This window comes from Engystomops pustulosus, chromosome 7 (assembly GCF_040894005.1).
Source record: "Engystomops pustulosus chromosome 7, aEngPut4.maternal, whole genome shotgun sequence".
Lineage (NCBI taxonomy): Eukaryota > Metazoa > Chordata > Amphibia > Anura > Leptodactylidae > Engystomops > Engystomops pustulosus.
The window spans coordinates 28,961,545-28,976,457 of record NC_092417.1 but is presented as its reverse complement, the minus strand read 5'-3'; the positions used below and the strand labels follow the sequence as shown (position 1 = coordinate 28,976,457).

Here is a 14,913-nt window from a genome sequence, read left to right as displayed (position 1 = left end):
CTTTTCCAATTGACTGTTATACTTTTGAAAATTTAGTCGTAATTTGAAGGTTTGCTTTATGTGCACGACTCGTCACGTGACGCAAGGGAAGAAGGCGTCAGGTGACCGTATGGAAGCCCCGCCCCTGCCACACCACGTCACATGACCCCGCGCTAGTACCCAGTGACTGCTCCGGTGACAGCAGAGGCAGCTGAAGCGGTGCAGGAAACAAGATGTCGGGCAAAGACAGGATCGAGGTGTTTCCCTCCCGGATGTAAGTATATAGATATATAATCTCCTTCTTGTGGGTGTATTAGATTTATAGCTTTACAGAGCAAGGCATTATGGGAAAATAATATTCATATGATCACTGGTGATAGAATCATTTACATAATATGCTAATTAAACGGCTTCAAGGGGATTTCCATATGTAACAGATTCAATCCAGCCCTTGCATTGTAATATTATGTAATAAAAAAACAAAAAATGGCCAGCCCTGACCTCTCTGTTTTTTGTCATCCTGGTGATCAACCCCAATTTATATCACTGAGGCCAACCTGCAATACTATACATAAGCTGTGGATTGGGTTTTTAAAAAGAAAGTAGTTGCGTATTAATAATTTTGGTTATTTTTGGTAAGGAGCGTTGTGTGGGTCCATCTGACCCTTGACCCTTCATCCTACACCAGATAACCCTTGACTCTTTACCGTCACATCCGCCTTGTACAGTTTCCCCCATTTAGATCTCTTTGTTAGGACGTGGTTGCCCCAAAATTTAAGCAGTTATTCCCTTTTTAGGGTCTACCCTGTTCTTTCAAAGGGGTCACTCCCCTTTAAAAGATTCTTATTGGTGGGGACCCCATGTCAATCAGTTTGGTGTGGACAGAAGTATTGATTGTTCATCTAATCCTGGGTTTATGACATAAATAAGTAACAAGGTGGGACCCTCTTTACGGAGCGGGGTATAGCCTCCTTCTACATGGAGATTATTTACCATACACACTGGAGTTGTGTTCTCTGTCAACATCCTCCATTGTCTAGTTAGGGGTAGGATAAATGTTCCGGAGGTCACTGGGGTCATTTTCCCTTGTTAGCAGTGATTATGAGAGGGGGAGTTCATGGCCAGGACCACCTTAACCAAAGGCATCACTCTCCGCTAACTATAGACAGTCCTGATGGGACTCTCTTCTGATAGAACCTGCCCTAGAAAGAGACCAAAATCTGACTTAATCAGATTTAAGAGCTAATCCAACTGAATGGGATTGAGCTGCAATACCAAGCATGGCCACTATACAATGTATGGCGCTGTTCTTGGACACTGCAATATACTCTTACCCAAAAGCTGCAGGGGTGCTTGTGTTGTACCTCCTCCGATGAGATAAGACGACTAGTCCTCATGATCAGTACAGTAATCTGTGAAGCCGAATTAAAGGGATTGTCATTTTATTATTAAATCCACATTTATTATATGCAAATTTACTGTACAACATGGCGCAGAATTTACAACAATTCTGCGCCATCTGAACTCTGGATAATAATATCAGTAATGTAGTAATTGTCATATCTGGCCATTGTTACGGTAGGGGAGCTGCGTACCATAATACGACATGTCCGCTTGTATAGGGCACTGCAGGACCAGCGCTTGTGGGGGGAGGAGGCACATGGCTAGGGAGTCACATTTCTTTTGGGTAATGTCACTGTAAACAGACAATGTGTTATGGAGTAAACAAACCTCGTAGATGATCTGGGTTTTTTGTCGGGAGGTGACAGTACAAACCAGCAGGAGGCGGATTTTCACATTCTTGTATAGAACACAGTAAAAACATGGCGGAATCAACCCAAAGCTCCCTTTAGTTATATTGTGATTGGTGCAAAGATATCCCTGGATATACATCACCATTTCTGTGCAATCCCTGAGCCGCCCTCTAAAGAGCAGGCAGTTGTCTGCTGAATTCCCTCCACCAAAGACACTTGCCCCCCTAGGGTTAGTCCATTAGGCGCCATATTTTGCTTCCTCGTGTAAGTGACCTAGATGACCAGTTAAATAAACATCAACCTCTACAATTCCCCAGATCACCAGGAATGTGGTCATCGATTCTGCACAACTCCAGACCACCAGGAGTCTAGTTGTCACCCTCTTCACTGCCCCAGACCTCAAGGGATGTAGTCATGTACCTCTTCTCTGCCTCAGATTAAGACCAAGAGCATCGGGGTTATAGATGGCAACCTCTTCATTTCTCCAGACCACCCAGTATGTAGTTGTCAACTCATTCACTGTCCCAGACTATCAGGAATATAGTTATCAACTTCTTCATTGCCCCAGACCAGCAGGGATGTAGTACTCAATTTCTACACTGCCCTAGACTACAAATTATGTAGTATTCAACCTCTTCTTTGCCCCAATCCACCAGGGATGTAGTATACAACCTTTTCTCTTCCCCAGACGACCAAGGATGTAGTCGTCAAACTTCTCTGCCCCAGACCACAAGGGATGTAGTCGTTAACCTCTGCTCCAGACCACCAGGGATGTAGTATACAACCTTTTCTCTGCCCCAGACCACCAAGGATGTAGTTGTCCACCTCTTCTCTGCCCCAGACCAAGAGGGATGTAGTCGTCAACCTCTTCTCTGCCCCAAACCACAAGGGATGTAATCGTCATCCTCTTCTGTGCCCCAGACCAGCAGGGATGTAGTACTCAATTTCTACACTGCCCAGACCACCAAGGATGTGGTATTCAACCTCTTCTCTGCTCCAGACCACCAGGGATGTAGTATTCAACCTCTTCTGTTCCCCAGACCACCAGGGATGTAGTCGCCATCCTCTTCTCTGCCCCACACCACCAGGGATGTAGTCGTCAACCTCTTCTCTGCCCCACACCACCAGGGATGTAGTCGTCAACCTCTTCTCTGCTCGAGACCACCAGGGGTGTAGTATTCAACCTCTTCTCTGCCCCAGACCACCAGGGATGTAGTCGTCATCCTCTTCTCTGCCCCACACCACCAGGGATGTAGTCGTTAACCTCCTCTTCTCTGCCCCAGACCACCAGGGATGTAGTCGTCAACCTCTTCTCTGCCCCAGACCACCAGGGATGTAGTCGTCAACCTCTTCTCTGCCCCAGACCACCAGGGATGTAGTCGTCAACCTCTTCTCTGCCCCAGACCACCAGGGATGTAGTCGTCAACCTCTTCTCTGCCCCAGACCACCAGGGATGTAGTCGTCAACCTCTTCTCTGCCCCAGACCACCAGGATGTAGACAAGACCTTTTCCTGTGCTGTATTTCTCTATCACTGGTTTAGAGGTATCTTTTCCATAGAACTCTGCTTAGAAAATTTGGAGCTTTCATTCTATAAGAGGATGACCCCCACCCCCCATACTGTAAAGGTTTCCTTGAAGGACAAGTAATGATAAGCTGTGTGCGCACAAGATCCTGACAGAGCAGCCATTGTCTTCAGGATAAGCCATGTACAGAGGACAAGATGATGATACTGGGGTCCGTGTAGGGGGCTTGTCCTATGCGTGTGCTATATACTGACTGCCAGTGTTGGGGTCCCTGGATATGTTCCAGTTTTTACTAGATATGTTGAGACTGGTCAGGACCTTGTGGGCCTAAGCTATTGACTGTATATTGGATAGTGTATTTGGTTCAAAGTTTTGCTGGCCATCCCAAAAAAGTCAGACCACCATGATCATATAGATTGGCAATAAGTTTTGGTTACTGTATTTTTCCGACTATAAGGCGCACAAAAAATCCTTTGATTTTTTTCAGAAATCAAAGGTGCGCCTTATAGTCCATTGCGCCTTATATATGAACCGTACTTACAGACAACAGCTGCCTTGTACTGTGCACAGGTCTGCCACCTGCTGGTCATTCATCCTTATAATCCGGTGCGCGTTATAGTCCAAAGAAAACAGTACCCAATTTGGTAGGTGACTGGCACATGAGGAGGCCCATGAGTTATGTATGTAATGAATGTATGTGTTGTGTAACATCTCCCCCCCCCCCCCCCCCCATTAGGCCTTTTCACCAAAACTGACTGAAAAATGTTCCCTGTTGCTATGGGAAACAAGACCAATATTTGCGGCAGGCGGTATTCTAACTTTTAAACATTGCGAATGTGAAAAAGTGAGGTGCACAACACAGATATGGAAGATATATATATAGATATTCCGGTTCCTGGGCAGTCGGGATGGAGACATAGATTCACACTAGGAACACATTGAGTGACAAAACACTAAAAATGTTTCTCTGGAATTTGATTGGTTGCCATGAACAACCGGTATATTACCTCTAAATAATCTCGACAAAGCGACCCCCAAAAAAACGATTCCTCATGTTCTCCAGCAAGTCAGTCAGATTGAGGAACTGTGATGGAGGAAGTGTTGTGTTGTGAGCACGAGACCCGGTCCCTCCGTGACATGAATAGTCCTTTTTTTTTTTTTTTTTTTAAGGAATTTTATTTTTCTTTATAGAGCAGATCTGTCTGTTCATAGACCCCTTTCACACTTGCGTTTTTCAGGCGCGTGTTCTGCGCGTGCTTTTGTGCTTTTGATGCGCAGAACTTGCATTGCACTCTGACCCATTGTAATCAATGGGATTTTTCAGACTTGCATTTCCTTTCACGCACACAATTGCGTTTTTTTTTTAATGGGCATTTAAATCTCAGCATGCTCTACTTTTGTAAGTTACGCACGTGAATAACGCACCATACAAGTCTATGGAGACGCATCAAAAACGCATTGCACTCTGAGACACATGCTCAATTGCCATAGAAAAGATAAACTACAGTTCTTTTTTTTTGTTTGTTTGTTTTATCTGTGCGTGAAAAACACATTGAAAACGCAAAAAAAAACGTGCGTGAAAAACTGAGACGCTGAACAAACTCTGACTGAAAACTGATTGAACTCTGATGAAAAATGTCAGTTTTCCACTGACAAAAACCCTGATCGCACCCTGATCAAACTCTGACGTGATCTGCAACACGTGAAAGAAGCCTTATGGGGTAAGAATATACACTCACCGGCCACTTTATTAGGTACACCTGTCCAACTGCTCGTTAACACTTAATTTCTAATCAGCCAATCACATGGCGGCAACTCAGTGCATTTAGGCATGTAGACATGGTCAAGACAATCTCCTACAGTTCAAACCGAGCATCAGTATGGGGAAGAAAGGTGATTTGAGGCCTTTGAACGTGGCATGGTTGTTGGTGCCAGAAGGGCTGGTCTGAGTATTTCAGAAACTGCTGATCTACTGGGATTTTCATGCACAACCATCTCTAGGGTTTACAGAGAATGGTCCGAAAAAGAAAAAACATCCAGTGAGCGGCAGTTCTGTGGGCGGAAATGCCTTGTTGATGCCAGAGGTCAGAGGAGAATGGGCAGACTGGTTCGAGCTGATAGAAAGGCAACAGTGACTCAAATCGCCACCCGTTCCAACCAAGGTAGGCAGAAGAGCATCTCTGAACGCACAGTACGTCGAACTTTGAGGCAGATGGGCTACAGCAGCAGAAGACCACATCGGGTGCCACTCCTTTCAGCTAAGAACAGGAAACTGAGGCTACAATTTGCACAAGCTCATCGAAATTGGACAGTAGAAGATTGGAAAAACGTTGCCTGGTCTGATGAGTCTCGATTTCTGCTGCGACATTCGGATGGTAGGGTCAGAATTTGGCGTCAACAACATGAAAGCATGGATCCATCCTGCCTTGTATCAACGGTTCAGGCTGGTGGTGGTGGTGTCATGGTGTGGGGAATATTTTCTTGGCACTCTTTGGGCCCCTTGGTACCAATTGAGCATCGTTGCAACGCCACAGCGTACCTGAGTATTGTTGCTGACCATGTCCATCCCTTTATGACCACAATGTACCCTGTAACATCTGATGGCTACTTTCAGCAGGATAATGCGCCATGTCATAAAGCTGGAAGCATCTCAGACTGGTTTCTTGAACATGACAATGAGGTCACTGGACTCAAATGGCCTCCACAGTCACCAGATCTCTATCCAATAGAGCATCTTTGGGATGTGGTGGAACGGGAGATTCGCATCATGGATGTGCAAGCGACAAATCTGCGGCAACTGTGTGATGCCATCATGTCAATATGGACCAAAATCTCTGAGGAGCTTCCAGCACCTTGTTGTATCTATGCCACGAAGAATTGAGGCAGTTCTGAAGGCAAAAGGGGGTCCAACCCGTTACTAGCGTGGTGTACCTAATAAAGTGGCCGGTGAGTGTATATCTAACCAATTTGGTTCCTATAAAATGAAAATCAAAGTTGCAAAAAAAATAGAAAAAATAAAAGAATGATAGATCTATATAGTGAAGACAAAATTTATAATCTTTCTGAAAAAACTTTCTTTAACTGCAAGGTTGCATTTCAATGACTAGCGCAGTTAAGACAATAGGATGGGGCAGGTGAACTCCTTCTGCCTGATCTTTATCCCTGACAACAGCAGGACTCCCCTCATACGCATTACAGGTAGGGCCAGATTAATATTTTCTTAAAAGGTCTCGTAACTTGGTGTGTATTATTAGTAGCAGCGGGACAGTGGAAAATATTCCAGGATTGTAGCTTCTCCTCCTCCAAGTGCAATGTTTTAGTCCTCACACACTTACATCTGCATTAAGATACGACACAGTACCTTCCTTCCAGAAACCTGCTACAGATTGTAAAAAAAACAGAGGGGAGAGGCTGGGGAGCATATTTAATGCAGAGAGCTTAGAGCACATCAGTGTGAGGAAACTCCACCAGTGCTACAATCCTGGAACATAAAATGTATTTTTCACAGTCCTGCTGCTACTAACAAAACACACAATTAATGGTTACGCAGCTCTCCAGGACCAATATATTGTGCTATTTATAGCAAATAAATTTTTTTCCATCTGATCTTCCTCAGGGCTCAGACCATCATGAAGGCGCGTCTGAAAGGAGCCCAAACAGGACGTAACCTGCTGAAGAAAAAGTCTGATGCCTTAACCATGCGCTTCCGACAGATCCTTAAGAAAATCATTGAGGTGAGATAAGTGCATGGTGACTAGTCTTATCACCACTACAGAACCTCCGGGGCTGTCACTATGTTTTACTGCTGTAGTAGGTAGTCAGGATCTTGGGAAAGCTGGGTTACCCTACTGTTAACTATTGAGACCCACACAGACCCCTCGTCGCTCTGTCAAACTAATGGAGCAGACAGCCGCGCATGACCGTTCTGCTCCATTAATCTCTATGGAGCCGGTGAAATTGCCAAAAGCTGCGTTCCTCGATCTCCGTCAGCTCCATTAGTCCGACGGAGCAACGAGGGGTCCAACTGAGGTATGTGGGACCCCAACGGACTCCTCCTTTTCGTGATCTGTGGGGGTCTCAGCACTGAGACCACCACTGATCAGCAAGTTAGGTCCTATCCTGTTTATAGGACCTAATGTATGTTCATGGGAAAACCCCTTTAATATTCATGAATACTATCATAAGGTCCTGGCAGGGCGATTGTTCATAGACAGATAGATATCACATGACCCTCCATGTGCGGCCATTTTATGGTAAGGAATCTCTGGCTGATGAGGTAACAGACAGGAGGCTTCACTTTACATATCAAGAAAGGAGAGCAGCACTATTACTAGATGTATATTGGTAAATTACCTGCTCCCTCCATGTACACACACAATACAAAAAACGTGAGGTAAAGTGGCCAACCCCTTTAAGGATGAGAGTGTTCATATAAGTGTAAAGGATTTGACTCTTTTCTTTTTTGTAGACCAAGATGTTAATGGGGGAGGTCATGAGGGAAGCCGCCTTCTCACTGGCCGAGGCCAAATTCACCGCAGGAGATTTCAGGTGAGTATAATGTATGTACACCGGGGTTATAGTGTGGGGCAGGTGATAGATAGGGGACAGGACCTGACATGGGATCATTCTTCTGCTATGGAAAGCTGCCATTACTAGCGCGCATGGTCACTACACGTGGAGTAGTCCTCCCACCCTTCATTCATGGAGGAGGCAGAACCTACATCTCTCAGGTAAGTACATTAGATCCTGTGGACCTGAACTGGGAACATCCTTTTGATACCCATATGAGACCTGCGTCCATGGTTAAGCTCATACTTTAAATGATAAGTGTAAGTTCACGCAAGGCCCTAAATACTGGAGTTGTGATCCACCAATGACTAAAGATGGCTACACCTTAGAGGAAAATCAGCAGAACTGGGTACATGATGTAGGACCAGACGTCAGGTCTTATCTTGTTGTGTGGCATTGAACTCGTCCTCACGTGGTCTTTCTCCTCCACAGTACAACGGTTATACAGAATGTGAACAAAGCCCAAGTGAAAGTCCGAGCAAAGAAAGACAACGTGGCAGGTAATGGCTGATTCCCGGTATACACACACACACACACAGTGATCAGATGGTGACATATACTCTTCAGGGATTGACCCCCTGATCAGTGACGTCCTACACCTAACGTCACCTGGAGGTCGTCCTGTACACTGACTCTTGTTCCCTCTTCCAGGTGTGACTCTCCCTGTGTTTGAGCATTACCAAGAAGGAGGCGATAGTGAGTATATGACGTACTGTCTTCTTACTGAGTGACACTACTCCTCTCCTTTTACTCATCCGTCACCTCCATTGTGTACTGAACAGGTTATGAGTTAACGGGTCTCGCTAGAGGCGGCGAACAACTCGCCAAACTGAAGAGGAACTACGCCAAGGCTGTGGAGCTGCTGGTAGAACTGGCGTCACTGCAGGTAGAGCCCCCCACTGTACTCGTAGGGAGCGGGATAGTCACTAATGTTCTGGTCTCCCTATATAATTGGAGTTACTTTCTTCCTATAGTGCTAGGATATGCCATCACTATCCTGGGACCCCCTTTGAGCCTGAGAATAAAGGGGTCACACCAGTATGCCCTCTTTACCCAGGCTGGTTGTACATTCTCTACAGACACTAGTGCTAGAAGCAGCCTTCTCATCACTTAGCTAGGGGGGGTGGGTCATTTGTATGAGCTGCAATTTTGGCTGTTCTCCCAAAAAACTAGTCCCTGCACTGCTTTTCTCTTTACCAGCAGTCCACCATCCACCATGGGCTGATCTTGCAGTTGGAATCAGGGATGCACCAGCCATGAAGCGAGTTGAGCCTCTTGCCTCAGTCAGCACCACCTGCAGCAAGATGGGGGCAGCATCGGGGGAACAGTCACCTATTACAAAACATATAAAAATACTGGGCCACATTTATCAAAAGTGGTGAAACTTCACTATGTGCAGTTCTCCGTGCAGAGTGCGACAGATTCATCAAAACTACAGAATTGTGGCGCACGTCAGTAATAAATGTGGCGCAAACTCCGACACAGCCCTTTAGGTGTCATGTCGGGCACAGTGCATCCGGGACACACGTTAATAAATGTGAGCCCATATCTATTCACACCTGGGGACAGCACGGGGCGTGAAACACTGCACAGAGAAGCCATTTACTAAAATAATAACCCCATCTCTATTTACTGGATGGGGAATAGGGGGCGCTATTCTATAGCTCCCCTCAGGCAGCAGAAAGTTTAGGTTCACCCCTGGTTGGAGAACTCCAGGGGTCTTTTAATTTGCCCATTTAAATCCCCTTCATACACCAGATGGAAATCGCCCAAATCCATTGATTTTTGACAGATCATATAACATCTTCACGGTGATCACCTAATGACAGATATTTTGGATCATAGGTCTGTAGAGTTCTGTGATCTTCATATATGAAGACCGGTGTTTTTGATGCCCCTAATATTTATAATGCAGGCAGCCCCCAGGTTACGTACAAGATAGGTCTGTAGATTAGTTCTTAAGTTGAATTTGTATGTAAGTCGGAATCGTTTTTCTTTATAATTGTAACCCCAGCCAAAATTTTTTGGTTTCTGTGACAATTGGATTTTAAAAATGTTGTGTTGCATTAGAATCAATATTAACAATAAAGCTTCATTACAGACACCTGTGATAACTGTTACAGCTGATTATTGTAGCCTAGGACTAAAGTACAGTAATTACCAACATCCAGAGGTCCGTTTGTAACTATGGGTCGTCTGTAAGTCGGGTGTTCTTGAGTAAGGTACAACCTGTATATGTAGTAACGGAGGGGGCTGTGAAGCTTGCACACCAGATTGTGAAACAGAAAAGTTTCGAATCTGACAGAGCCCATTGGCTACACCCTTTCCCCGCCCTCTTTTCGGGAAGTATCGAGAGTTGGGAAAAACCATCTTGTGCACGTGGAGTAGAAACAGACACAAAGCAGGCGATCACGAATGACTCGAAGACTGGAGTCCTGGTGCACAACTCCCGTGTGATACAACTGTGCCCCCATGTACACTCTGCAGCATCTGAATGTAACACGGTTCCCATCTTGAACATGTTGGAGAATAAAAACATGTAGGATATTCTAGATCTGTTCATTTATAAAGACATTTTGCTCAGTCGGGAAACCCCTTTAAAGGAAATCTAACGTCAAAATCCATCCTGATAAACCAGGGACATTACTCATAGATCCAGGCACCGGGACTGTGGTAATCTTCTTATATTTGTTATCCGTGGCCTCCTTCCTTCTAATATCAACTTTTATAATTATGCTAATGAGCCTGTCTCACCCTTTCTCTTGCTTCTCCATCATTTGTGCAATGATAACTTCAACCTGTAAAGCCAGATCACAGGCTCATTAGCATAATTTTAGATTTTAGAAGGACAGAGGCCATGGATAACAAATATAAGAAGATTGCTAGAGAAAAGAGATACAAAAGCGCTACCTGGTGTAATAAATTCAAAAATCAATTATATGAAGAGTGGTGTTTAAATTGCGCTCACCTTAGCGCGTTGTGCAATCAGGCACAACACTGTGGAAATCGCACATCGGATGCAGCCTAGTCCTTGCCGGTTGGGAAACCCCGGGTAGAAAGCATATATGATCCGAAAGGTAGAAGGGATTCCGTCCTTACGGTAGTAGGAAAAAAGGACTATACTCCCGGCGCTTCTCCGATCCAAAAATGGTAGTTTTTATTTTAACATATAAAATCAAAAGTTAAAAATAGAAATAAAATATCAGACAACGCGTTTCGCGTCCTATTGCACGGACGCTTCCTCAGGTCTACAGTAGACCTGAGGAAGCGTCCGTGCAATAGGACGCGAAACGCGTTGTCTGATATTTTATTTCTATTTTTAACTTTTGATTTTATATGTTAAAATATAAGAAGATGACCACAGTCCCGGTGCCTGGATCTATGAGTAATGTCCCTGGTTTATCAGGATGGATTGTGATGGCAGATTTCCTTTACATCTGAGTTACCCTTTATCCGTTTTGCCTATTACAGACGTCGTTTGTCACTTTGGATGAAGCCATAAAAATCACAAACCGCCGTGTGAACGCCATAGAACACGGTAAGTACAACAAAATTAGTTTTCTTCTAGTTTTTTTTATTTCTTCTGACCTTTCTGGAATCCAAAATTATCCAATTTCATAGAAGCCAAACTACAGACCCCTGTATGTAGACAACATTGTTTCAAGGCTCCTGCCCTCCAATCAGTATAGAACAAGGATACCGTAGACTCTCCTTCCCATGTGGCGTTCATGTCTCCATACACCTCTGTGTCTCCCCTGGAGTGTAGCCATCACCATCATCACATTCTTCTGTCTCCCCAGTCATTATACCCAGAATAGAGAGGACCCTGTCCTACATCATTACTGAACTGGATGAGCGTGAGAGAGAGGAGTTCTACAGGTAAGTACCGCTACTTCTCCATATCTCTAGGCATATATGTAATATTGTATTTTTCGGACAATAAGACGCATCTTACAGTAAGGAAAAAAGTCTAGACTATAAGACGCAGGCACTTTTTAGTAAAAGGTCAGGAGGATCCAGAACTGCCAGACCCTCCTGACCACTGTCCTGGAGACCGGGTGAAGCACTGACAAAGGGTCTCACCGGATCTCAGAGAGCAGAACTTTTTCACTAATCTTTCCCTCCCCCGTCCCTTAAGTGACTATTACTGCAGGACCTAGAGTGATGTCAGAATCATGTCACTGATCACATGCTTCCTGCATCACTGCAAGGTCCTTAAACCCTTTCATGCTGCCAAGGGATGGGGCCAGAAAAAAAGATGCAACTGGGACTGGGTATGAAAAAGAGGTGTGTGTATGGATGTAGCAGGGCTATGTTAGTGGATGGATGTAGCAGCATGGTCTGTGTCTGTGAGTGTGTGTACCAGCACAGTGAGTTAGTGGACGAATGAGTGGATGTAGTATAAATAGCTATCTCCATCCTATCAAAGTGAATTCGAAGCATGGCCACTAGAGGACGTATAGTCCTGTACCTAGTGTGGTGCTATGCAGTGCCACATGCTAATTGATAAGGGTCCTTTAACCTTTTTAACAAATTGCTCTGATATTAACCCCTAATGAGCTGAGCCCTCTCCATACAGGGCAGGTGCCTGCTGTATTGTGCACCACAGTTGTAGATGGTCGTTGACCTTTTGAGCTCAGGCTGTAATAGATGCCCGGTGCTCGCACAGGGACAGGCTGACCCCACATCATTGTGCAAAGGAGAATTTTTTTTCCATCTATTTATACTTTAAATAAAACAAAAATTCCCATTGTCTTGTATTAGATTAAAAAAGATCCAGGAGAAGAAGAAAATCATCAAAGAGAAGGCAGAACTGGAGCGCGCGGCGTTCAAAAGTAGCGGGGGCTCTGCTGAACCGGCCAATCTCCTCGCTGAAGATCGTGATGAGGACCTGCTGTTTGACTAGTCAGGACTGGCACAGGGCACCCGGATGTATCCTATGACCCGCATTCCAGGGGGGGCGCATGGTGCCATCTTCATCCATCACATCCAGTCACACTCCGCACTGGTGGGAGTGATGCTCTGCAGTACCATGTTAGTTGTAGCACTAACCTAAGAAGCCCCCTCCCCCACTCCTAAAACATGGAAAAGCCTATGTGAACATTTTTAACTTATTGTGCTTTTGTCTTGTGATTGGTCTTAAGATAACAGTATAAAGCGCTGTTGTGTACAGTGACCTGGTCTCCGTGTCTGTTGTATGCTTACTCCTCGGATGCCACGGTCACAGTTGACCACGGCATACAAGGGGGAATCTCCATTGGATGGCATTACTGGCGATGTTACAGGATGGGGGGATTATAACTCTGGACAGGAAGAACAATGGGTCTTATATTGGACATTAGGCCCCAGAAGTTTAGTAAATTCACACAGCAAGAAACAGTTTTGTGACAATTTGTAGGGAAACGGGCACCAGTATTCCAGGTTCTCTCTCTGCAGTCTGTATCTGTAGTTTGCAGTCAACCTCTAGTCTGGAGGGGGAGACCTAGGTGCTGTGACTCCTCCCTCCTCCTCTCCATAGACTTCTATGTAATCTGATACCTCCTGAGTACAGCAGATCACTAGAGACTAGAGAACAAGGTCGACACTTGTACTAGACATTTCGTCATATCACAGACACCAATCAGTACCAGGGGTATAACGAGCCATACACCTGTGTGACATCACATGACAAGGGATATAATGAGCCGTGCACCTGTGTGACATCACATGACCAGGGGTATAACGAGCCATACACCTGTGTGACATCACATGACAAGGGATATAATGAGCCGTGCACCTGTGTGACATCACATGACCAGGGATATAATGAGCCATGCACCTGTGTGACATCACATGACCAGGGATATAATGAGCCATGCACCTGTGTGACATCACATGACCAGGGGTATAACGAGCCATACACCTGTGTGACATCACATGACAAGGGATATAATGAACTGTGCACCTTTGTGATATCACATGACCACACATATAACGAGCCGTGCACCTGTGTGACATCACATGACAAGGGATATAATGAGCCGTGCACCTGTGTGACATCACATGACCAGGGATATAATGAGCCATGCACCTGTGTGACATCACATGACCAGAGATATAATGAGCCGTGCACCTGTGTGACTTCACATGACCAGGGATATAATGAGCCATGCACCTGTGTGACATCACATGACAAGGGATATAATGAGCTGTGCACCTGTGTGACATCACATGACCAGGGATATAATGAACTGTGCACCTTTGTGATATCACATGGTCACACATATAACGAGCCATCACATGACCAGGGACTGGTGTCTATCCACAGGAGGTAAATAATAAGGCTTCCTGTAGAATGACCACGTGAAATTGATACAGAAAGTATATTGGAAAATTATATAATTTTTCATTACACAAACAATATCAATTATTTGTGGAACGTTAACTGATGACCCCTTTAAGTATTTGAGGGGTTGTGCCAAGTTTTACCATCTTCATCCCCTATTGACAGGAGAGGATAACAATCTGATTACAGGAAGTCCTCGGGTTAAGTAGAAGACAGGGTCCATAGGTTTGTTCTTAAGTTGAATTTGTATGTAAGTCGAAACTGTATATTATATAATTGTAGCTCTAGACAAATTATTTTTTGTGCCCCAGTGACAATTTGAGTTTCAAATTTTTTTTGCTGCAACGGGAACAAGGAATATCAATAAAGCTTCATTACAGACACTTTGAAGCTGATTATTGCAGTCTAGGACTGTAGTAAAGCATTCAGGGAGCTTCAGCAGAGGTCATTCCTTAAGTAGGGGACCGCCTGTATTGGGGTCTGACTCCAAAATGTGATATACTTTGGGGGTCATCTGTACATGGGCACTGTAAATAACTCAGAAGGGTACTGTATAGGATATACCTGAGGGGGGGGGTCATTTGTTCAGGAAGGCCTTATATAACTGAGGGGAGGGGCTGTATATGATATACCTGTTTGGTCATCTGTACGTAAGGGGGGTAAAAAACTTTTTTTACATCTCCACCTCCTAAGTGACATTCATTTGTGTTAATCAAGTAAGGGGTAACTACTATAGGGTTCTGCAACTATGGTACCAATATC

At 44.8% G+C, this 14,913-nt stretch overlaps 1 protein-coding gene across 1 annotated transcript; it reads left to right on the top strand.

The window, feature by feature from the left end:
* Nucleotides 1-96: 96 nt before the first annotated feature.
* On the top strand, nucleotides 97-13,002 carry ATP6V1D (ATPase H+ transporting V1 subunit D). Its single transcript, XM_072115235.1, has 9 exons — nucleotides 97-253; nucleotides 6,874-6,991; nucleotides 7,726-7,805; nucleotides 8,259-8,326; nucleotides 8,478-8,522; nucleotides 8,609-8,712; nucleotides 11,298-11,364; nucleotides 11,627-11,705; nucleotides 12,591-13,002. The coding sequence occupies exons 1-9, from the start codon at nucleotides 213-215 to the stop codon at nucleotides 12,730-12,732; spliced, it is 744 nt and encodes a 247-aa protein (XP_071971336.1). The 5' UTR covers nucleotides 97-212; the 3' UTR covers nucleotides 12,733-13,002.
* The last annotated feature ends 1,911 nt before the right edge of the window (nucleotides 13,003-14,913 follow it).